Below are 25306 nucleotides of genomic sequence, written 5' to 3'. Positions count from 1 at the left end.
TGGAAATCACTCAATGCCCATTGTGTGAGGAGGGGAACTGGAAGTTCACCAGCCTCAGTGTCCTGCCAGCTCAGCCAGGCCCACTGGAACATTGGGGTCCACAACCACCAGGGACCACCAGAGAGACCCCCAGGACAGAAGAATGCATGGGTAAAGGGGAGGGGAAATATGTCAATGATTTTGGGGAAATTATTACCGTATGTGTGTTTAGTCCAGGACAATCAATGAATATGTGTGCAAAATACAGAATATAAACAGAAACTATCCTGTACTCAGCCTGCATGGCTTTGGGAGGAGCTCTCCCCCGTGCATCCGCCTGAATAAAGAATGCTGCTTCTTAATGCTGCATTGGGGTTAAGGGGTTTTCTGTTTTACCAAATTTTGGTAACACTCCCACTGCCAAGGAAAGCTCTGTCTCCTGCTGTTCACAAACAGAGAAGGGCTGGTGGCAGATGGGGTGGTCAGAGGCTGCCTGGGGCACAGTGAGCATGAAATAATCAAGTTTTCAATGTTCTGTGAAAGAAGGAGGGGCAGCAACAAAACTTCTACACTGGAATGAGGTAGGGCAGACTTTGGCCTGTTTATGATGCAGATTTGGGGAGTACCGAATTTTTTTACTGATTTTTTTAAAGGGAAACAGCCCTTAAAAACAAAGGGGTCCAGGAAGGATAGACATGCTTCAGGAAAGTAATCTTAAGGGTGAAGGAGCAGCCTGTCCCAGTGTGGCAAAAGATGAGCTAGAGAGGAAAACAACTGGCCTGGCTGCCCATGGAGCTTTTGTGAGAACTCAAGGGGAAAAAGAGGGTGCATCAACCTTGGAAAGAGAATCAGGCAACTCAGAAAGTGTTTAAGGATGTTGTTAGGTTATGCAGAAAGAAAAGGAAAGAGGTGAAAGCTCAATTAGAGCTTTACCTGGCCACTTCTGTGAAAAATAATAGGAAAAGTTTCTATAAATAAATTAATAGCAAAACACTGGATAAAGAGAACCTCTATTCTTTATTGGATGCACTGGGGAATGGAGTAACTAAATCTAAATAAAAGGCTGAGCTACTTAACATCTTGTTTGTCTCGATTTTCAATATTAGGACAGGTTGTCCTCAGGACAAGTGTTCTCCTGAGCTGGTAGATGGGCACAGGGAGCAGAACAGCCCCCTGGAATCCAGGAGGAAGCAGCTGGGGACCTGTTGAGCCACTCAGATGCTCACAGGTGTATGGGATCAGATGGGATCCATCCTAGGGGGATGAGGGAGCTGGTGGATGAGCTCCCCAAGCTGCTCTCCATCATTTACCATCAGTCCTGGCTCAGCAGGGAGGTCCCAGAGGAGTGGAGGTGCCAGTGTGAGCCCATCCCCAAGAAGGGCTGGAAGGAGGATCTGGGGAGCTCCAGGCCTGTCAGCCTGACCTGGGTGCCTGGCAAGGTTATGGAACAGATCACCTTGAGAGCCATCACAGGGCACCCACAGGATGGCTGAGGGATCAGAGCCAGCCAGCGTGGATTTAGGGGGGGCAAGTCCTGCCTGGCCAACCTGGTCTCTCCTTTTATGACCAGCTGACCCACTGGTGGATGTGGGGAAGACTGTAGATGTTTTGTGCCTGGAATTCAGCAAAGCCTTTAACACCATCTCTGACAGCATTCCCTGGAAAAGCTGCAGCCCACAGCTTGGGCAGGTTCTCTCCTTGCTGGGAGATTTAAGAGCTGGCTGGAGGCTGGGCCCAGAGAGTGGTGGGGATGGTGCTGCACCCAGCTGGTGTCCAGGCACTGTCCCCCAGGGATCTGTGTTGGGCCCAGTTCTGTTTAATATCTTCACTGATGATCTGGGTGAGGGGATCCAGTCCACCATTCACAAACTGCAGATGACACCGAGCTGGGTGAGAGTTTGGATCTGCTGGAGGGCAGGACAAGAAGACACAGCATTAAGCTACAAGAGGGGATGTTTAGGCTGGACAATGGGAGGAAGTTCTTCACAGAAAGAGTGATTGGGCATTGGAATGGGCAGGCCAGGGGGAAGGTGGTGGAGTCACTGTCCTTCTCCAGTGGCACTCAGTGGCATGGTCTGGGTGACAAGGCAGTATTAGGGCATTGTTTGGACTTGATGATCCCAAAGGTCTTTTCCAGCCAATCTGATTCTGTCATTCTGTGATGATTGGGACACTCTGGGGCCATTGTGACACTGCAGGGCTTTGTGGAACTAAGAGGACCATGGTGACACTGTGCAGACCCAGAGAACCAGGGGTCCATTGTGGTGCTGCAGGGCCAAATGGAACCAGGGAGTGCACTGTGACACTCAGGGTCCTCATTGAACCACAGAGGCCATTGTGACACTGCAGGGCCTTGTGTAACCAACGGGGTTTCGCCATTTTGACAGTGAGAAACCAAGGAGATCACTGGGAGACTCCAGGGCCCAGTGGAAACAAGGGGCTCTTCTGACACTACAGGGCCTCATGGAACCAAGGGGACATTGTGACACTGTAGGATCCTGTGTAACCAAGGGGCCACTGTGACATGATGGGGCCTCAAGGGATCCAGAAGAACACTGTGACACTGTGTGGCTCATGGAAACAAGGAGTCCATTGTGACACTGAGGGCACTTGTGGAACCGCAGAGACCTTGGTGACAGTGTGGGACCTCATGTAACCATGGAGCCATTGTGACACCCTGGGGCCCCATGGAACCAAGGGGCCACTGTGAAACTGCAGCACCAACGAGATCATTGTGACACTGTGAAGCCCCATGGAACCAAGAAGAGCATTGTCACATTTCGGGGACCCAGGGAACCAAGGAGAGCATTGTTGCTCTGCATGGTGTCATGGAACCAAGGAGAGCAGTGTGACAGTGCAGGGCCTGGTATAACCAAGAGGCCACTGTGATACTGAGGGGCCCCTTGAAACCAAGGACATCTTTGCAGATGACACCAAGCTGGGTGTGAGTGTTGATCTGTGGGAGAATAGGGGGGCTCTGCACAGGGACCTGGACAGGCTGGATCCAGAGACCAAACCCAACCCAAGGTGAGGTTTAACAAGACAAAGTGCCAGGTTCTGCACTTTGGCCACAACAACCCCTGCAGCACTACAGGCTGGGGACAGAGTGGTTGGACAGCAGCCAGGCAGGAAGGGACCTGCAGGGACTGAGGGACAGCAGGCTGGACATGAGGCAGCAGCGTGCCCAGGTGGCCAAGAAGGCCAGTGGCTCCTGGCCTGGATCAGGAATGGTGTTGCCAGCAGGACCAGAGCTGCTGTGCCAGCACTGATCTGCCCCCAGCTCTGCACACAGACATTGCTGCTGCAGCTCCAGAGAAGGCAACAAAAGGGCATCTCTGCAGAAAACTTTGCTGGGAGATCCTTTAGTTCCTTTAAAGCCACCAAGAGCACAGTCCCTCATTGACACAGTCTGTTGCCAGAGGGAAGGTGGAGAGAAACAAAATGAGAAATTATACAAACAATGACTCTGTTTTGTGGACAATATGAAAAAAAATAAAACAAAGGAAACAAATCTCCAAAATTAAACTAACAAGAAGCATCAAAGACAACTTTTATTACAAGTGATTTTCAGAAATTGCCCAGCAGTTTAATGTTTCTGAAAGCATCCAGTCATCAGTGTCCACACTGCAGCCTTGAGCTCCTGGTTCCTCAGGCTGTAGATGAGGGGGTTCAGGGCTGGAGGCACCACCGAGTACAGAACTGACAGAGCCATATCCAGGGACGGGGAGGACATGGAGGGGGGCTTCAGGTGGGCAAATATCCCAGTGCTGAGGAAGAGGGAGACCACAGCCAGGTGAGGGAGGCAGGTGGAAAAGGCTTTGTGCCGTCCCTGCTCAGAGGGGATCCTCAGCACAGCCCTGAAGATCTGCACATAGGAGAAAACAATGAACACAAAACAGACAAAACCTAAACAAACACTAACTGCAATGAGCCCAAATTCCCTGAGGTAGGAATTGGAGCAGGAGAGCTTGAGGATCTGGGGGATTTCACAGAAGAACTGGCCCAGAGCATTGCCATGGCACAGGGGCAGGGAAAATGTATTGGCTGCTTGCAACAGAGCATTGAGAAAGGCACTGGCCCAGGCAGCTGCTGCCGTGTGGGCACAAGCTCTGCTGCTCAGGAGTGTACTGTAGTGCAGGGGTTTGCAGATGGACACGTAGCGGTCGTAGCACATGATGGTCAGGAGATAAAATTCTGTTGCAAGAAAGAAGAAAATCAGAAATACTTGGGCAGCACATCCTGTGTAGGAGATGGTGCTGGTGTCCCAGAGGGAATTGTGCATGGCTTTGGGGACAGTGGTGCAGATGGAGCCCAGGTCACTGAGGGCCAGGTTGAGCAGGAAGAAGAACATGGGCGTGTGCAGGTGGTGGCCGCAGGCTACGGCGCTGATGATGAGGCCGTTGCCCAGGAGGGCAGCCAGGGAGATGCCCAGCAAGAGGCAGAAGTGCAGGAGCTGCAGCTGCCGCGTGTCTGCCAATGCCAGCAGGAGGAAGTGGCTGATGGAGCTGCTGTTGGACATTTGCTGTGGCTGCACATGGGGACCTGTTCATGGAGAAAGGACAGTGCCAAGTCAGGAGAGGCTGCTTTGAGCCAGACCTGGGCCATTCCCTGCAGACTGTCCCACTGGGACTCACCAACCCTTGTTCCTGCCCTGGGAAAACCTTTCCCCATGTCCCTGCCTGAGCTCCAGCTGTGCTGGCTGAGTGTGCCAGGAGCAGCCAGGGCTGTGCATGGGGGCTCTCAAGGAGCCATCCCTGCCATCCTGCCCTGGGTTTGCAGCCATGTGGCAGAGGGACAAGGCTGGATATTCAGGATTTGGCAATGGAATCACTCCTAATGCAGAAAGGCTTGGTTGCATCTGCATTCCCAAGTCTAAAGGATGGCAGGAGCTGGTTTTAGGAATTGTTTTCCTACCCACACATCATTATTCCTGGTTGTGTGAGGTCATAAATCCCCAGCATTCCTGCTGCACTCCAAGTTTGCCACTGAGAGATGTGAGAGACGAAAGATTCCCTGTGGCTCAGGGAAGGTGAGGGGCTGGATGGGCTTGTTCCCAACTGCCCTGGCTTTGCACCTTTGGCTGCAATCAGAGCACAGTCACACTCCTGGGTCACTCTGGATAAACCAGACCAGAGGCATCCCTGAATATCTCACCCTCACTCAAGGTCACCGGGCAAGGTCTCAGCACTCCCTTTTGCCAAGAACACTCACGGCTCCCTTGGCAAACCCAGCAGCACTTCCCCAGCTGTGGCAGCTCTGCCCTTCCCCATGGGACATTCAGGGAATGGCCAGAGGCTCTGGCACAGATTTGCACCCAGGAGGGCAGCTCAGAGCTTGGAAGGGCACAGCAAGGAGATCCCTGGCTGTGCCCATGATGGGATCTCAGGGAGGGGGCTCAGCTCATTCCCCTTTCCCATGGACTGCTTTGCCCACAGCCCCACAGGTCCCAGGGAAGCTTGGACACCCCATTGCCATGGACACCCCTGCCTGGCAGGAATGCCAAGGGCAGTGCCGGACTCAGCTGCTGCAAATGCCAGAGCCTCCCTGAGGGCAGCAGATAACAGTGACAATATCAGGGTAGGGCAGAAACAAGAGAAGATGCTGTGGTGCTGTGCCTGAGAGGGCAGGGCAGAGACAGCCGGGCACTTAGGACAGTGTTCCTGTGCCCAGCTGTGCCCAGCACCTCCCACACACCAACAGTGCCCTCCTGCCCCAGCACTGCTCTCTTCAGCCCCTCTCCTTGCCGGAGCATCTCCCTGGGCCTGGACATTCCCTCCTGAGAGGAGCCTTGTCCCTGCCAGCGCTCACAGAGCCCATCCCACCCTGTGTGCCCTGGCCCCGGCCCTACAGAAAGCTGCCTGTGTGCAGGGCCCTGGCTGGGGCAGGCTCTGTGTGCAGGTGGGCAAGGGCAGCTCAGGAGAGCCCTGCTGGGCCCTGCAGAGGTGATGCTGCTGCTGTCCAGGACTGAGGAGTGGCTGAGGGCCCTTTGGGAGGCTCCCAGCAGAGACTGATGACCCAAAGTTACAGTTCTGGTGTCCCTGTAAATGTTCCAACATTCCTTTGGTGATCCTGTGTGTCCCTTTCAACTCAGAATGTTCTGTGATTCTGAGATTACAATTCCTGTTCTGCCTCTCTCATCCCCCTGTTGCATATAACCAAAAGAGAAAAAAACCCCTTGCAACTGTGTTAGAACAGTAAAGTAAAAACCAGACATTTATTGGAAGCTTCCAGGTGTCTTAGTGGGAGTGGGGCACACCCAGCCCCTGATTTCAACAATTATTAAGGTTGATTAATTAGGGTATTTAACAGGAACATCCAATAGGACATTCAGTTAGCCCAGTTACACACCCCTGGCTCATCCCATTGGAGTAGGTCCAAGGGTTTCTTCACTTTTTGCTATGACTGCTCACATTCTGGTCAAAATCCAAAACATTTGTCTTGTAGATCCTCTTCCTTATAATAAGACTAGAGAGTATTTCAGGAATGTATTTAGAAAGTCAGCTTATTGTTCTAAAATCTGAGAAAAAATTTAGGAAACCTACCAGAGTTAATTAAGGATTATGGTTATATAAGCATATAATAGTAGTTTAATTGAGTTAATTAAGTGTTTAATAGAGTTAAGTAAGGATTATAGTTTTATAACTTTATAATAGTAGTTTACAAGGCTACAAATATATGAAAAATGTATAAAAAGCAAAAATCTTTTTCACATCACCCCAGTTTTCCCATCCTTCTTCAAGCAGGAAATTGAAAACACTCTCAGGAAAGCTCCTGATCTTTCCAGCAATGCCAGGCTTACCTTCATTGGGAAGTGTCCTTCGGAGCTGTGCCCAGGCTGCTCTGGAGCTGGGAGCAGCCCTGCCCCGCCCAGCCCCTCTCAGCAGCAGCACCTGCCCTGCTCAGGGTGGCTCCTTCCCCCCACAGCTTCTCCCCAGCGCTGGGAACAGCTCCTGGGCCGGCTGAGAGCTGTCCCTGACAGGCAGCAGAGTCCCTGCCCCAGCACAGCGCCCTGGGCTGCAGGAGCCTGCTCTGCAGGACAGCCCTGGGCACCCCTGGCTGCACCTGCGGCTGCTCAGCCCTGCAGCAGAGCCTGGCAACAGGAGCTGCCCTGGGCTGTGCCTCCGCTGGGGCAGAAGGGAAAGCCAGCCCTGCCCTGGGGCCACATCCCGGCCCTGGAGCAGCTCTGAGAGTGCTCCTGAAAGCTCCTAAAAGCTGTGGGATGTGCCAGCTCCAGGAGATCCCTGCAGGAACTGCAGCTTCTCTTCCACAGCCAGAGAATGACTGTTTCAAACCTGGGATGATTTCTGCTCTAGTGAGCCCTGAGTGAGCTCTGCTCTGTGCTCCCAGCCCAGGCTGAGTTTAACCCCTCTGTGCCTCTGGGCTGTGTCCAGGTGGCTGCAGGCAGTGCCCCAGCCCTGCTGGGCTGGCAGAAGAGCTGCTCATCAAGGGAAATGTGCTTTTGAAGCTCTTCTTGCTTACCAGGAGCTGCCTCTGTGCCAGGAGCCCAGCCCAGCTCAGCAGCCCAGACACAGCACAAGGACTTGAATGACCCTCTGGGGCTTTGTGCTCAGGCCCTGAACATCAGTCCCTCAGAGGCAGCTGAAGAATCCTCTCCAGGACTGCAAGTCAGAATCCAAATCCAAAGTTTCTTGGACTTTTAATGGGTCCCACTGTGGGACACAACTGAGAAAGTGTTCCCAGGCCCCAGGCAGAGCAGAGAACTGGAGGCACTGATGACAGGTGGGAACAAAGAGAAGCCAAGTCTTGGTGGCCTGGGGCACAGCAGGGTCTGTGCCACCAAGGGCTGGGAGGTGACACCTTGTCCTGAGGCCCTGGGGCCTCCTGGCACAGCCCCAGCCAGGCTGGGCACTGTCAGCCCCTTGTCCTGCCCTCAGCATCCCCCCCAGCCCACATCCCAGTGGCCTCAAGGATCTGCTGGAAGGAGTCCCTGGGGAGCCTTGCTCAGCAATGGCCCTGGGGGCTCCTGAATGCTCCCAGGGACTGCAGGTTTTTCAAAGGACTTTGGGTTTGGCTTTTGCCTTGGAGTCTCTGAGAGCTTTGTGCAATCATGGCCTCCAATTATCTGCTGTAATTAGTCCCTGGAGAGGCTTTGTCAGTAACAACACTCAGTGGGGCTCATTAATGCTTCAGGGTACTTCAGTTATTTTAAGGTACTTGTTGTTTCCATTTTGAACAAACTCTGTGAGAGGTTTGTGCAATCATGGCCCCAATTATCTGCTTTAATGAGTCCCCTGAGAGCTTTGTACTGACACTTGGTGGGGCTCAATAATACTTTGAGATACTCAAGGTTTGTTAAGGTACTTTGGATTTTCCTTTCCACACTGAGTCTCTGAGAGGTTTTTGTACCATCCTGGCCTCCAGTTCTGTGCTCCATGAGGAGCCTGTGTTGGGGATGGACCTCAGTGGGACCCTTTCATGCTTTGAGACACTTTGGGATTTTCTTCTGACTTTGACTCCTGGAAAGGTTTGTGCAATCTCCTCTCAGACCCTGAGGTACCAGGGCTCAGCTCCAAATGCACCACGGGGCTCATTAGGATCAAGCAAGTCCTGACAAACCATGGCTCTGTCTTGATTTCCCTCTGCTCTCGTGGAGTTCATTAGGAATATTTCTGTAGTGGCTTTGCTTTGCTATGTTGAGATTACTTGGTGAATGCTTTAATTATTGTGGTAGGTTCAGTGTTGGCTAATTACCATTGCACTCACTAGAATATACTTAATAATTTCCTGCTGTGAGATAGGATTAGAGAAGGGCAAAGTAGGCTCAAAAACTTAAGAAATTATAAAGAAAGGTTTATCAATATTAACTAAAAGAAAGAGTAATAAGAATTCAGAACAGTTCTCTGCCTACAACATTTTCTTTCTTACTGACAATGTAAGGAGACAAAACCTAAAATTTTCATCATTTTACCACCTCTAGAATAATCTTTCTTGCTTCTACTTAGGGAGAGGAGTCTCTCTTTAATTATATGGAGACTTCTCCGTAAGAAAACAGTTCTCTCATGGCTCTCACTTTCCATGAATAGTAACTGCCCAGAAAATCTGCAGTGGTGAAGTCCCTCCCATTTGTTCCTCCACAGGGTTTCCCACAGCTGTGTTTATGGGCCATGACAGCTTATGTGGTATTAGTTTCAAGATGAGCTGTTAAAGAGCAAAGGTTCTCTTAATCTATTTCTAAAATCATCTTTGTCTCTGAGAACAGAGATCTTCTTCTCTTCATGAGGACCCAGGGTCTCATCACTCTGCTCTCTTTCTCTGTTCAAACTTCTCATGGGATCACAGCTACTTCAATATTTGCTTACTTTAGCATGGCGGCCTTCGCTGAACAAGTCGTCTCCCCATAGTTTTCAATGCATTATAGGGAAAAAGAGAGTCTGATGGATCAATTACATCCTTCTCCATAGCTTTACAAGAGGATTTCATCCCCAAGATCAAGGCATATCCTCATCCCTCTCATATGGGACGCAACTTCTCCTCACTGACCTCGGTGTCTTCATGTTGCTCCTCTGTGTGCCTGCACTTTGTCCATTTCTCTCACTCCAGGGAGGATGGAAGCACTGAAAGAGTTAATATCTCTCCCGGGGCCTGAAGATGGTTCCGTGACCCCGGCCGGGCTGGGTCCTTGCGGCCAGAGCTGTTTTACGATGGAGGTTTCTGCAGAGGCTGCGCTGGGGCTGTGTCAGGATGGGCCGCGCTGGGGCAGGGCCAGGATCTCAGCAGCCAGGCCAGAGCACAGCAGCAGCACGGCCGGGGCCCATGGCTTCTCCTCCCCCTGCCCGGGGCTTGCGGGTGAACCCCAAGGGTGGCAGAATCTTGGCCGAGCTGGCCCAGCCCGGGGCTGCTCCTGGGGCCCGGCGGATCCTGGCCGGGCCCGGGCTGGCGGCGGGGCAGGGCTCGGCAGCGCCCAGGTGTTGGCAACCGCAGCCATGGCCCGGCCCGGCCTCGGCCCCGCGGCCTCCCCTGCCCTGCCCGGCAGCCGATGGGGCCTGGGGGGCTCCCTGGGAAGGGGCCCGGCCCCACGGCAGGAGCCGCCCGGCCCGGCCCAGCTGAGACGGGGGCTGGGCCAGCCTTGTTACCTCTTTGCCAGACAGAAGGGAAAGAGACCCTCCCAGGCTTTCTCGTCTTTAACATGTGTCTTCACAGAGGTGTGTACAGTTTCCTTAGTGGTTTAACAGATTGTCAATTCTCAAAGCTAATTACTGATTGGTTTTTTTGTCAGACATGGAGGAAACTGCTAGCACCTTCTCTTAGGACATGACTTCCGTGATGCAAAACCACCACAACAGCACAGAGCACAGAACTCCTTTGTCCATATGTAGTAGTCATGTGCCAAAGGCCTCAAAACCCCACCTTTGGAGATGTCAGGGCCCTCTCCAAGGTGTTTTGAAATGAAAACATGCAGCTCTTCGTCTAAGAAAATCACCAGAGGACAGGGCCAGCCTGACCTGTCTGTCCTGGCTACTTTTGTCTGGGAGCAATTCTTGGATATACGGAATTTGGGAGGCCAAATTCTAATTTTGGCCATGGCCTTTGGACATGAAAGCCAGTTTTTTTCCATAAGAAGGAAGCAACAGAGCCCCAGTGTTTCCCAGGCGGATGAGAGGTGACCACCAGAGGCCAAGGCCAGCCAGAGCTGGCAGGTTTTGTTCTGAGAGATGCCCTTGCATAGAGGAAATTTTTTAGGGAGAGTACCTATTTTGACAATGGGCACCTGAAAAGAGGGATGGTTCTTTTCCATAGCAAGGAAAGCATGGAGCTCCAGCACTCCAGGAGCTGATGAGAGGCAGCCCTTGACATCCCAAGTCAGCCAGACCTGTCAGGTGGCCCCTGGGAGGCCAAGCCAGCCAGACCTGCTCCATGTTCCCTCGGTTCCATGGGGCCCTACTGTGTCCCAATGGTCCCTTGCTTCCATAAGGCCCTGAAGTGTCCCAATGCCCCCTTGGTGACACAAGGCCTTGAAGGGTCAGAATGGTCTCCATGGTTCCATCAGGCCCCATAGAGTCATAATGGTCTCTGAGTTGCATGAAGCCCCGCTGTGTCACCATGGCCCCTTGGTTCCATGGGCTCCAGTGGTGCCACAATGATCCCCTTGGTTCCACGAGGTCCCCACAGTGTCCCAGGGATCTCCATGGCAAGGAAAGAACCCAGCCCCAGCGTTGCAGGGGCAGTCACCAGAGGCAAGGCCAGCCAGACTTGACAGTACTGGCAGATTTTGCCTGGGAGCAACCCTTGGATGTATGGAATTTTTGAGGTGGAATTCCAGTTTCAGACATGGACACCCAGAGAAGGATGGTTCTGTTCCATAGGAAGGAAAGCATGGAACTCCAGTGTTTCGGGGCAGATGAAAAGCGGCCATCAGAGGCCTAGGCCAGCTACACCTCTCTGTCCTGGTAGCTTTTGTCTGAAAGCAACCCTTGGATATAGGGAATTTGGGAGATGGAAGCCCAATTTTGGCCACTTCTGTGTAGGTAAGATAGATCATTCTTTTCCAAGGAAAGTACAGAGCCCATATGTTTCAAAGGCAGATGAGGAGAGAGGTGGCTCCTGGAATGATAGTAATGATATCCTCAGGCCAGGTCTTATGAGCTCTTGGGGACCTATATTACACCAAAGATAGTTCAGCCACCTCAGATGGCATAAAATCAGCATGTCTTCAGTGGTAGTGTTGGAAACAGAAAAGTTTAAAAAAAAGATAAAATAACAAAGGTCTTTACAGAGAAAACCTACACCAGTGGCAAGAGGCTCTTGCTTCTGGTAAAAACCCCACAAAAGTGTTTAGTTCCTTTGTTCCACTTTTTCTAGTAAATTGTTTAGGAAGGACCTTTTTGCTTCTGTCGAGTTATCTATCCTTAAGTTTGAAGTAAAGTCCCCAAAGTCCTATGAGGTGTCTTTTTACCAAAGTGAGGAGAGAAACTTCTGGGCTTTTTCCCTTTTTAAGGAGACAAGGATAATTTGGTTACTCTGTCAACAGGGGGCACATTCCTACACTGGGAGGCCAAGCCCGCCAGACCTGTTTGTCCTGGCAGCTTTTATCATGGAGGAATCCTTGGTTATATTGAATTTGGGAGGAGGAATCTCGATTTTGACCATGGACAGCTTGAGCAGAAGGATGGTTCTTTTCCATTGGAACAAAAGCACCAGTGTTTCAAAAGCAGGTGAGAGGCAGCCCCCAAGAGGCCAAGGGCAGCCAGACCTGTCTGTCCTGGCAGCTTTCACTGGGGAGAAATCCTTGTATGTATGGAATTTTGGAGGTGGAATCCCAGTTTTGGCCATGGGCACCTGGTCAAGATGGATAGTTTTTTTCCTACAGGAAAGAGAAGTGCGAAGTCCAAGTGTTCTGGAAGAAGATGAGAGGTGGCCACCTTCAGGCCAAGCCAGCGAGACCTGTCTCTCCTGGCGCCTTTTGTCTAGGGGCTATCCTTGGCCATAGGGCATTTTGGAGGTGGAATCTCAGTTTTGGCCATGGCTGCCTGGACAGGAAGAAGAGTTCTTTTCATTAGGAAGGAAAGCGCAGAGCCCCAGTGTTTCAGAGGCAGATGAGTGCCAGCCCTCAGGAAGCCAGACTAGTCATCCCTGGCAGTTTTTGTCTGGGAGTTATCCTTGGATATAGGAAATTCTGGAGGCAGATCCCCAATTTTGGCCATGTGTGCCTGGTTGAGATGGATGGTTTTATCCCATAAGAAAGAAAAGCACATGGTCCCAGTGTTTCAAAGGCTGATGAGAGGTGGCCCCCAGGTGGCCAAGGCAGCCAGAGCTGTCTCTCCTGGTGGATTTCATCTGGGAACAATTTTTGCATATAAGGAGATTTGGAGGAGGAATCCCAGCTTTGACAATGGGCCCCTGGAGGAGAAGGACATTTCTCTCCCATAGGAAGGAAAGCCCAGAGCCCCAGTGCTTCAGGGGCAGATGAGAAGCAGCCCTCAACATGCCAAGGTCAGCTGGACCTGTCAGGTGGTCCCCAGGAGGCCCAGCCAGCCAGACCTGTTCCCTGTTCCCTTGGTTTTGTGGGACCCCACAGTGTCACAATGGTTTCCTTGGTTCCACGAGGCCCCAGAGTGTCACAATGTTCCCCCTGCTTCTGCAGTGTCACAATGGCCCCGTGCTTCCATGAGACCTTGCAATGTCGCAATGGCTCTGTGGTTCCACAAAGCCCTGATGTGTCACCAGGGCCCCTCGGCTCCATGCACCCTCGCTGTGTCACAATGGCTCCTCTGTGACACTACAGGCTCCACAAGGTCACCATGGACCCTTGGTTCCTTGGGGCCCCTGAGTTTCACAATGGAGACCTTCCTGGATTGCCAAACAGATTGCGTTCTCTTTGCAATCTGTGTGGCAGTTGTCTTCTGTTAAGTGAGCAGTTTTCCTTATCTCTTCCACACCCACTCCTCCCTCCAGGCAGACATCTGCTGATAACAGGCTACTGAATGGCACTGCATGACTGGTAAGAACTACAACATCCCATTGTGAGATGATCCGCCCAGAGGGGAGAGCCAAGCATTCCTACCAGATATAATATTAAAAATTCTGGAACACCAGCATGGCTTTCTCCACTGGATTTCCTAGAGGAACAGCAGCTGCCTCTTCCACTGGATCTTCAGAGAAAGACTACACCTTTCTAAAGGACCCCTGCTCCAGCAGAACCACATCTGACAATCCAGGAGGACTGCAGCCACCATTCCAATTGGACTGCTACCAACACCGTGACCAGCAGGGTGTCAGGTTGTGTTCTGACTCTGTCAGTGTTGTCTTGGTTTACTGCATTGTTTATTTCATCTTTTTATTTGTTTCCCTAATAAAGAACTGTTGTTCCTGCTCCCATATCTTTGCCTGAGAGCCCCTTAATTCCAAATTTATAACAATTCAGAGGAATGGGGTTTACATTTTAGATTTCAGGACAGGCTCCTACCTTCCTTGGCAGACACCCGTCTTTCCAAACCAAGACAGGGAGTGACATCAATCTTTGCTTAATAACTGGTTTTGCTTTAACAGAGTTACTTTGAAATCACTTCCTAATATATGATATAATATAATATAATATAATATAATATAATATAATATAATATAATATAATATAATATAATGTAATGTAATGTAATGTAATGTAATGTAATGTAATGTAATGTAATGTAATGTAATATAATATAATATAATATAATATAATATAATTAATATGAGTTACAGCTGTTATACCTAGAAGCAAATGTTTCTGATTAAGATAATATTGTTTAATCATTACCATAAGAAATAATATATATTTATAGAAATAGCTCTGGTGTGCCGTCTTTAATCCCATGGGACAAAGTCTATAAAGGTTTTCTTCCACCTTTATAATTCTTTACATACAAAATCTTGAAAGTCTGGGACTGGGATTGGAAACAGCTACTCCAAAGCTCCTCTCACAAGAAGGATTTTAGAAAGCTTGGAGGTCCTTGCAGGTGTTTGGGGAACTGTGGGGGCTATTGGGGGTCCAGTTTACTTCCCGATTAACAGAAGATAACTGCCCTGCCTCTGACAGATGGCAAATAGAATACACACATTGTCTTTCAATCCAGAACAACAGGATTTCAAATTAATAGAATGTAACATAACATTGCTGAAATCTAACAATAATGAAGTTTAACTTTGCTTAATCTTGTCAACCCTGAATTTGCATTAAGTTAAACATCATAGAATTAAAAATTAATATCCTTAAATGTTATACATACAAAAAAATTTAACTTATTCTGATGCTGTTAAGGGAAATAAGGCACTGAAAAAGTTGAACAATCTGAGATTGAAATAACAGCATGAAGGATTTACTGGAGGGATTAAAAGGATGTGATAAGTATGTCAGGTTTTTATGTAATTTAGTTTTGAGAGAAACCCATGGAAGCTACAAATTTTAGGCAAGCATGAATTTACAAAGACTTTTTAAAGTGCAGTTTTATTGAAAGAAACAACAATGTGGAATTCGGCAAACTGCCCAGCAAACCAGCAGCTTCTTGAAATTGTATTTAGTGTGACTCCAGATGGTAAATTTACCAGCATTTCTGTTAAAGTGCCTCTGGCCAGTGCCGTGGTGGGGGGGCCTGGCGGAGCCGCGCCGGGGGCTCGGGGGAACCGCGCCAGGAGCAGCCGAGCCATGCACCCCAAACCGCCCACGGCTCCCCCTCCTGCCCCAGAGCCTGTGAATGTGCCTCCGTGCCAGAGGGAAGGGGCAGGAGATCCCCCAGTGCATCCCCAGCAGGACAGCATCAGCAGCGGGGTTGTCCTGCAGCCAGGGCCGTGCTGGGCTGGGAGATGGAGCAGGAGAGAGGGGGAAGGGGGCACTGACTTCCTCCTCACCTGCCTGAGTGTCTTGGGGCATCTTTCTCTTCCTTGCAGCCTTCTCCTCCATTGGGCCAATATTTGGGAATGGGAAATCCTGGTTTGGGGAAAAACAAGGGATGAGCACAGTGTGTCTGAAAGGCCTCTGCCCAAGTCCATCTCTAGAAGTCACCTGATATCAATAAAAACCTTCAAAAAGCAAAAGTGAATCAAAAAAAGCCACCAGGAGTGTTTCATTTCCATTCTCATCCCTCTGGGCTTCTGGTGGTCCCCTCTCTCATGGCTGCCAAGGATCCCAGAGCACCTGGGGATCCCCCCTCTCCAGGGTCCTGCTTAGGGATGCTGCGGGGTTTTGGGGTCCCAGACTCCCTCTCTCCAGCCTCCCCCCAGTCCAGGCACTTGGGGCTCTCTCCTCTCCCCACTGCCCTGTCCTGGTTTAGGGCAAATTTGGGAGAAAACCTCCAAAAGGCGTTTCCTCTGGAAAGCAAATTCAAGCAGCCTCTTCCCCAATCAGTTTGGGAAAAGATTTCCTTGGAGAAAAGTGGAAAAACCCTGTTTATTTAACAGACAAAGCATTCACGAGCACAGCAAATGACCAATATTAAACAATAAAACCTCTTGCCGCTCCAAAAGAGATGACAAACTCAGAAAATCCCTCTGTGGGCTGTAGCTCTGCTCACTCAGTCTCTTATCAGTCTCTTCTCAGTTTCTCCAGCACTGGAAATGCTGTGGACCAGGCTCGGACCAATGGGCCACAGGTGGAGCTGCCAGTGCTCTTCTGGATGTTCAGAGCAGGTTTAAACAGCTCTAAAGTAAAAGAAAAACCACAGTCCAGGGCACTTATCTGCCTTAGAGAGGTAAAAACTAACTAAAACCAAAGGAGAGTCCTGTCCTGCTGTCTGTCTGTCCAGCAGCCAGAATATGGAGGAGTGCAGTTTCTTAAAAAACTTGCTCACTTCCTCCCTCCCTTCGGTCTCAGAACCAGCCTTAAAGGTGCAGAACTCATTTCTGGGCTAAAGACATGAAGAGGGTATGAGCATGATCCCAGGTTCAGCCCTTCTGGGGGTTTGGGGGTGTCTCTGTCCCTCTGACCTCAATGATGTTTGGGTGGGATCACACCAGGGCTGAGAGGGACAGAGACCCCCCCCGGCCTCCCCAGGGATGAGAAGGTCAGAGAGACCCCCCAGCCCCAAGCACCCTCAGCGGTGAGAGGGACACAGAGCCCCTGGTCCCCAGCCCTGCACAAGCATTCCCTGACACCAGAGGGATGGAGACCCCTGAGCATCCCCCAGGGCAAGGGGACAGAGACCCCTGAGCATCCCCTGGGCTGAGAGGGACAGAGACTGCCCTGAGCATCCCCTGGCACAGGAGTGACAGGGAGGGAAACCCCCCCAGGCATTCCCTGGAGTGAGAATGATGGAAACCCCCTGAGGAATGGCATGGGGTGACAGGGACAGGAACAGCCCCCACAAGCCCCTCCCAAGCATCCCCCAGGGCAAAAGGCACAGAGACCCCTTGAGCATCCCATGGGGACTGGACAAAATAAACTAGGCAGAAATCAAATTCAACTCTGCATAAACCACTTTCATGAATATTTGATTTTCCCACAAGTCGCATGTCATGAAAACGCAAACCAATCCCAAGCATTAATAAACTGGCAATAGAAGCAAGTGTGTGAAAATTCCAAGTTCCATCGGTTCCTGCACAGTTCCAGTTCAGCTGCTGGCAGGTTCCCATAAAAGAAAAGTGGAAATTCAGCCCAGTACAGATTATTAAAAGCAAGAGAAAGCTTTGTGTAACTATCACAAAGGTGACAGGGATGAAGAGAATAATGATTCTCACATTTGGCAAAGCCCCTAAGCCTGTGAATTTGGGAGTGATTCAGGAAGTTAGCTACCTTAGCTGGGCTTCCTGTGGCACTTTAGCAGCCTTGTGTTCCTCACCTTGGGGTGAATGAACCTTGTCAGCCTCACTGGTAATATTTGTTCACTTTTCTCCAGTGATTTGAACAAACTTTCCAAGGAATGACAACAAAATATTTTCTTTACACTGGCCACACACAACAGCCATTTTCTGCATCAGTTTTCCCATACGTTGCTCAGTGGAAGCTGCATCCAAGTTTCCAAGGGTTCCTCCGGAAAGAAAGAGCCACAAGCTCCTCAGAGGAGGGAACCATGCTGTTGTCGAAGGCACTTGGGGTCAGAGAACAGTGCCTAAACTCACTGTGCCAAAATAATGTTGCAATCTGGTTAATAAAATTGTTTGAGAGATACCTCTGCCCCAATTAAGGTGCTAATGAGACCAAATTTAAAGTAGATTTTATTGACTGTAAATGTGAGGTAAAGAGAGAGAGATGAAAAGAACGAGAAAATGGGGGAGAGCAAGAGACAGGGACAGAGAGTTTCACTCGGGTGCGGCAAGTGTGACATTCTCCCCTGTGTGCATGGCCTTCTCGGGGTGGGGGTTTTACACCTGAGCCAGTTTGGGTAAGGGGGGTGGTGTTCACCCCCCCAGCAGGGATTACCCCACTGTTTCAGGTTACAGTGCAAGATGTAACCAAATGCATGTTTTCCATCATCATCTTTACAAACTGTTATAAACAGGCGGGGCAGTGTTCTTTATCTCTTCCATGACTCAGCCCTGATAACGCCCTCCAGGGGTTATCTTCTGTTCATGGGCCATTGAGTGTCCCTGCAGGACTGATAAAATTACGTCATCCTATTGTGGGATGCTCCCCCCAGGGGGAGGAGCCAAGCACTCCTATCTGGATATAAGCTGAGGCTTACAGCCCCAGGAGCACCTTGCCTACTGGATTCCCAGAGGACAAGAGCTCCATAGGCACCACTGGACTTTCAGAGGAAGACCAGACCCTTCTACAGGATCACTGCTTTGACGGAATCACGTTCATCACTCCAACACTACTGCAGCCACCATTTAATGGGACTGCTGCTACCACCCTGACCAACAGGGCGTCAGCTTACATCCTGACTCTGCCCGTTTAAGGCAGTGTTTCTGTATCATTGCCTTGATCTCAATTTTCTTGTTAAATTGTAATTCTGGCTTAAAATCTCCCCCTGCTTTGACCTCAAACCAGTACAAAACTCAATGCACTCATCCCTTGTTTTCCTCCCAAAACAGAATTTCACATCCCAAACCCACTGCCAGATGGAGGAGAAGACTGCAAGGAAGAGGAAGATGCCCCGAGACACTCAGGCAGGTGAGGAGGAAGTCAGGGCCCCTTTCCTTATTTCTCCTGCTCCATCTCCCAAACCAGCATAGCCCAAGGCTGCAGGACAGCCCCACTGCCAATGCTGTCCTGCCAGAGATGCACTGGGGGGATTTCCTTTCCCTTCCCTCTGGCACGGAAGCAAATCCCATCCTCTCCATGCCCTGTCTTCCTCAGACAACCAGCTGATAATAGAGACCAGGGAGGACAAATCCCCATGGCAGAACCTCGTGGAAGAGGCAGATTTGAGCGGCTCCATGGCACAGGAATCTAACAAGGAGGAAAATTCCCTGAGATCCCACAGGAGGAGGGGCTTCAAACCCAGCCCAGGGTGCTCTGAGGAGGAAAGACCCACCCTGAACCAGGAAGGTGGACAGAGCTTCAGGCAGGGATCGGAGCTGGTGGTCCATAAGCAGATTCATGATGGGGAGAAGCCCTACAAGTGCTTGGAGTGTGGGAAGAGCTTCAGGAAGAGCAGCACCCTGATCTGCCACCAGATGATCCACACTGGGGAATGGGCCTACGAATGTGGGGAGTGTGGGAAGGGCTTCAGCTACAGATTCACCCTTGTGACCCACCAGCGCATCCACACTGGGGAGAGGCTCTATGAATGTCCTGAGTGTCAGAAGAGATTTCAGACCCGCTCCAATCTCCTCAGGACCAAAGGATTCACACTGATGAGAGGCCCTTCCTCTGCCCTGACTGCAGGAAGGGCTTCAAGCAAAACTCCCACCTCGTCACCCACCTCTCCACTGGGGAGAGGCCCTACAAGTGCTGCACCTGTCAGAAGAGGTTTCACACCTGCTCAAATCTCTGCCTACAAGAGTGGATTCACACAGAGGAGAGGCCCTTCTGCTGCCCCGACTGTGGGAAGGGCTTCAAGAACAACTTCACCCTCATCACCCACCATCGCATCCACACTGGGGAGAGGCCCTACGAGTGTCCCCAGTGTGGAAAGAGCTTCACCCAGAGCTCTCACTTGACCAGACACCAATGGAGTCACTGGTAAGGGAAGCCCTGCAAATTCCCCAACTGCAGGGAGAGCTCCATGCACTGCTGCAGCTTCATCCCCCATTGGATTACCCATGCTGGTCAGAGCCCTGGTGATCCATGTTCCCAGTGATCCATGCTGGGAAGACACCTGTCCCTCCTCCTGCCCCTGAAGATGGCATGATGTGGGATTGATGAACATGAGGTTGTGGCCATGGCCGTGACATTCCATTCACTCCCACCTCAGGTCATTGCCACAGGCAGGAAAGGGACTCTCTCTCTCCCCTTGAGGAGAAGGGTGTTCTTTCCAGGCAGGAGGAAATTGTGTCCGGGAAGAGACAGTCAGCTGAGTTGTAGTTTTCCATTTCTCTTGTCCCTTTTGTTATGAATATTGTTGCTGTTCCTGTTTGTTCCTGATCTTATTGCTGCTCCCAATAAATTGTTCCTATCCTAGCCCAGAATCTTTGCCTTCTGTGCTTTCCATGGGAGGCAGGAGGGCAGCAATCGGCAGCGCAGTTTTAGGGGCAGCAGGAAATTGGGGAATCCCATTCCTGATCCCTGCCCTGTGGAAACCAAGCATACCAGCTGGTCCCAGCCCTGGCTGCCATGCTAAGGATCAGATTAGTCACGGGCCCTCAGAGGGGTTCCATGGTGACTTTCCAAGAGTCTCCAGGCTGTTCAAAAGCTGGAATGTCACAGGCAGAGACAAGGGCTCCATGGAGACCTCCCCGGGGTTTCTGGGGATGGTAAAGAGCTTCTGTGGTCAGAGACAGTCACAGTCAGAGGATGTCACATGGTGACATCCCAGGGGACCTTGGGCTGCAAAGGCACTGATCTGTCACAGGCACTCACAGGGGCTCCACGATGACATCCCAGGAGTTCCCAGGCTGCCAAAGAGCCGGGATGTCCCAGACACTCCCAGGGGTTCCTGTCATGTGCAGTTGGAGCTTCAGGCAAAAGCTTTATTTGTTTATTGGAGAAACTCCTGCTGAGTCATGATGTGGAGAAATGACACCCAACACACACCATGGATCCTCAAACCCCTGCAGGGCCCCTAGACTTCTAAAATTCCTTTTAATACAGGAGACTGGGATAGGTTGGATCCAATCCCAGCCCCAGACATTTTCAAAGGTGTAAAGGTTGGACAGGTAGAATGGAACCTTAATGCAATTTGTCCCACAGGATTATCGATGGAATTCTAGATAAATTTATATAAATACAGCTCTGATTGATTCTGATCATGATTTGACAGAATGGTTTGTTTACACCACAGATTAAATTTTAAAAAAGAGAGTAATTTACTCCACAGTATAGGAGCTATAACAATTATTAGAATATAGTGATCTAGGAAGCAATTTGATGTCAACAGAGCTTGCTGGAGTTGTTGGAGCCCGTTGCAGGCAGCGCCTCCTGCTCCAGCAGGAACTGCCTTTCCTGTGCCAGGAGCAGGGCAGGTCCCGCTGCAGGAAAAGCCCCAGGCCAGCCCCAGCACAGGGAAGGGCTCGGGCACAAGGGCAGAGTGCCGTGCTGGGAGCTGTGCCAGGCAGAGCCTGAGGCACCAAAGGCACCTTGGCAGCAGCAGCTGCTTGCAGGGCATGGCCAGAAGCCTCCCTTGGCAGCCCGGCCTGGTGGCCAGCACTGCAGAGCTGCTGCCTCAGGGCTCCTTTCTGCCTGGGCTCTGAAAAGCCACTTCTGCTCCAGGAGCCTGCCTGGGGAGCCATTGGCCCCAGCACCTTGGACACAAGATATTAATGACAAAACTCTTCATGCCAGCAGAGACACGGCAGGGGCAGAGGAAAGGGCAGAGCCAGGCCCAGGGGACAGGGCTGCCATGGTGATGGCTGTGAGGTCACTGCCCCTGCAGCAGCCTGGCTGCCCTCAGCAGACATTCTGGCCAGAAGCGTTGTGAGGGCACCCAGCACATCAGAGAACCCACACAACAGGAATTCTGTCATTGGGGATGAGAGGGTTTCACTGGGTCAGGCTGCACAAAGCTGCTGATCTTGGAGTAGTGCTGTGATAGGGAATCCACTTCTCTGGAAAAAGTTGCTGTTTTGTGCCACTCTCATCATTGTAAAATATTTCCTCCTTTCAACAAAGTAAATCCACCCTCATTCAGTTTAGAAATATTGACTCTTGTTCTGTCACAGCAAGATTTGGAAAAAAATAACTTTGGCCACTATTTTTCCATTTTCACAGATCTTGGTGAGGACCCAAAAATCTCCCAAGATGGGGTTTGGAGGCCTCATCACATAACCAGCAGGGAGAGGCTGATGGCTCTGGGCTCAGTGGTGTTGAGACTGAGGACAGAACAGGAGTTGCCTGGGAGGGATTGAAGGGTGGTTTCAGAGAGGCTGGAGTTTTTCTTCCTTGTATAAAACAGAGAGAGGCACCATGTGCAGCTGGGGTGGTCCAGACTGGACACCAGGAGAAAGGAATTTCCCTGCCAGGGCAGGGCTGTGGTGCAACACATCCCCCAGAAGGAGCCTGGAGCAGCCCAAGGCTTTGTGTGGGCAGGCAGAGGCAGGCAGGAGGCAGAGCTGTCAGCAAAGGAAGGGGCCAGCCTGGTGGGGCAGCGGGGGATGAGGACAGCCTGCAGGGACAGAGGCCAGGGCAGGGACACCGTAGGACAGCCTGGGCTGCACAGGGCACAGGGATGGGCAGCAGCTGCCAGGCCCTGACAGAGCCACCTTGGGCAGCACTTTGGCCACGGCTGCTGGCCCTGGGCCTGAGCCAGGAGGGGACAAGTGACCCTGGCAGGCCTGGGGCCTCATTGCCTCCTTGTCCCTGCTCAGCAGCCTGGCAGGGGCCGCCCCATGGTCCTGCCCTTGGCATTGCCCATCCCCACATCCCAGAGCCCATCCCGGGAAGAGCCCTGAGCAAGGAGGGAGGGACAGGATCTGCCTGGCCAGGGGCTGGGGCTGAGGCCTTGGCCCTTTGCATTCCTGAAACACATCCAGGTTTGCTCAGCACCAGAGACACCTTTCCCTTGCTTGTCTGAAGCTGTCATTGCTGCCTCCAGTGTTCTGATCTCCCTGGAACCTGGGGACACTCTCTCAGTCCTGTCCCTCACAGGATCTATTTAAAGTACAAGAACCTTCAGTAGTTCAATCTCACTTTGAGCTCTTGAGAAGTTCTTTGAGCACACTCAGAGGGACTGGGTGTGATGCAAAGAGCAGCAAAGCCCCAGAGGGTCATTAAAGTCCTGGTGCTGTGTCTGTGCTGCTGAGCTGGGCCGGGCTCCTGGCCCAGAGGCAGCTCCTGGCAAGGGCAGCGCTGCAGAGAGACAGCTCTGGCCAGGAGCAGCTCCTGGGCACAGCCCAGCAGGGCTGGGGCACTGCCAGGGCAGCTCAGGGGCACCAGCAGGGCACAGCCAGAGCTGACAGGGGCTCAGCACTGGCAGGGGCTGGGGGATGTCCCAGAGGGGGCTGTGTCACAGCAGCACCTCTGTGGCTGTGTCCTAGAGGCACAGAGCAGCTGTGATGTCAGCAAGGGGGTGTGTGACAGCACAGAGTGGGCTGTGTGACATCACCGAGGGGGTTGTGACATCACAGAGCCAGCTGTGACATCACAGATGGCAGCTGTGTGACATCAGAATGAGGGTTGTGACAAAGAGTGTGACATCACAGAGCAGCTGTGTGATGTCGCAGAGAAGGCTGTGACATTACAGGGTGACTGTGATATCACAAAGCTGCTCTGTGACATCACATAGCAGCTGAATGATAACATATGGAGGCTGTGTGACATCACAGGAGGCTGTATGAAACCACAGGTAGTCTGTGACATTACAGGGGCTGTGTGACATCACAGTGTCTGTGTGACATCACAGGGGGCTGTGTGACATCACTGAGGCTGTGTGGCATCACAGGTGATTGTGTGACATCACAGTATCTGTGTGACATCACAGGGGCTGTGTGACATCACAGGGGCTGTGTGAGGTCACAATGTCTCTGTGACATCAGAGTGTCTGTGTGACATCACAGTGCCTATGTGACATCACAAAGGGGCTGTGTGACATCACAGGGGGCTGTGTGACATCACTGGGGCTGTGTGACATCACAGGGGCTGTGTGACATCACTGGGGCACTGTGAGGTCACTGGGGAGGTCACTCTGCCCCAGCCCCCTCACAGCTCCCCCAGAGCAGTCCAAGGCTGCTCGTGCACAGCGGGGTCCCCTGTCCCCCCGGGTCCCCCCGCCCCCGGCGCCGCAGCCTCCCCCAGAGGATGTTCCACGAGATCGACCCCAGAGCCTGGCACGGGGACGGGGGGCTGGGGCTGTGGGGCTGGGACAGGGGCACAGGGACCCCCCAGCAGTGTCTGTGTGTCCCCCAGGGCCAGAGCCTGGGCCAGGGCTCCTTCACCCTGTTATAGATACGTATTAGAATATTGGCTTTTCTCAAATATTAAAATGGATTTTATATGTGTGGTGCTAAAGTAAATTTGTTCTAAAGACATAGTTTTTATTTCTGTTGTTCATTAAGCTTAGTGAAATGGCTGGTTGTGTTAAAATGGCTGCTTGGATGGGATAACATCCAATGAACACAGGATGAGGACACCTGTACAGATCTGCCAACTGTCAGCACTCAGCGTCTGAAGGCAGAGTGGAGCAAGGCCCAAAAACTGGAGGTGGTAAGTAGGACTGAAACCACAGCCAAGGAATCTGCATGCTCTAAAAAGGTGGATCCAAGGAGGAGCCATGCCAAACAGTTCTTGGAACATGTAAACTAGTTTGGGGGAAAGTTTGCTGTGCATGAGGGTGTATGAATATGCAACAGGCTGATGTAAGGGAAAAGGTATTTAAGGGGTGTCCCCAAAGGTAACAGGGTGCTCTTGGCTGAGTGGTGTAGTATGAGAGCAGAACATGCTCTTCTCAAAGAGGTTTCCAATCCAAAGTTACGCTAATTGATTTCTGCATTAACACACTTAATCTCCCACAGAAAGCAACCTTACCATATCATACACGTGAGGTCACACACCGACCTCCCAGGTATCATCACAGAACGAAACAGGGAATTACATGCATTGGCCATGGCAATAGAGACTGCTAATGTCCCTGAGATCTTTGCCCAGGCAAAGTTGTCACACTCATTTTTTCATCAAAATGAGCCTGCCCTTATCAGAATGTTCAAGCTCTCAAAAGATCAAGCAAAAGCTATTGTTGCCACATGTCTGAACTGCCAAAACTACCAGATACCATCTATGGGGACAGGAGTCAATCCCCGAGGCCTGAAGAGCTGCCAGCTGTGGCAGACAGATGTGACCCACTTCCCACTTTTTCGGAAATCAAAATACATGCACGTATCGATCGATACGTTTTCAGGAGCAGTATTTGCACCAGCTCATCCAGGAGAGACCACACAGCACACCATTAAACATTTCTTCCTTGCCTTCGCTACCCTGGGAGCACCAAAGGAGATCAAGGCTGATAATGGACCTGCCTATACCTCCTGTAAGTTAAAAGAGTTCTTCAGTGAGTGGGGAATAGAACACAAGAAAGGCATACCTGCAAATCCCACAGGACAGTCCATCGTAGAAAGGACACATCAAACCCTCAAAAGAGTCCTCAATCAGCAACAAAGAGAAACAAAAATCAAATCTCCAGTGGAAAGACTTTGCAAGGCTCTCTACGTCATCAACTTCCTAAATTGTACAACATCAGAGCCTGACCCCCCAATACTTCACCACTTTGCAAGTACCACCCAAGCAAAGCTCACTGAGAAACCACCTGTGCTGGGGAAGGACCCAGAAACACATCAAATTTCTGGGCCTTTCCAGTTGATTACCTGG

General features: G+C 51.2%; 1 protein-coding gene and 1 long non-coding RNA gene across 2 annotated transcripts; one reads left to right on the top strand and one right to left on the bottom strand.

Annotated features, from left to right (window-relative positions):
* Positions 1–3499: 3499 nt before the first annotated feature.
* LOC135293000 (olfactory receptor 14A16-like) lies at positions 3500–4498 on the bottom strand. The gene has a single exon (XM_064407010.1). The coding sequence runs from the start codon at positions 4496–4498 to the stop codon at positions 3566–3568; it is 933 nt and encodes a 310-aa protein (XP_064263080.1). The 3' UTR covers positions 3500–3565.
* Positions 4499–10072: 5574 nt separating this feature from the next.
* Positions 10073–13526, top strand: LOC135292993 (uncharacterized). Its single transcript, XR_010355136.1, has 3 exons — positions 10073–11465; positions 11969–13232; positions 13393–13526. It is a non-coding gene; the product is annotated as an uncharacterized LOC135292993 (long non-coding RNA).
* The last annotated feature ends 11780 nt before the right edge of the window (positions 13527–25306 follow it).

Source organism: Passer domesticus, unplaced genomic scaffold (genome assembly GCF_036417665.1).
Source record: "Passer domesticus isolate bPasDom1 unplaced genomic scaffold, bPasDom1.hap1 HAP1_SCAFFOLD_60, whole genome shotgun sequence".
Lineage (NCBI taxonomy): Eukaryota > Metazoa > Chordata > Aves > Passeriformes > Passeridae > Passer > Passer domesticus.
Note: the sequence above shows the minus strand (reverse complement) of the source record. Positions and strands in the feature narration are given on the sequence as shown.

Excerpts from the sequence above, each read along its gene's own strand:
- LOC135293000 (XM_064407010.1), bottom strand. The coding sequence starts at position 4,498 with ATGTCCAACAGCAGCTCCATCAGCCACTTCCTCCTGCTGGCATTGGCA.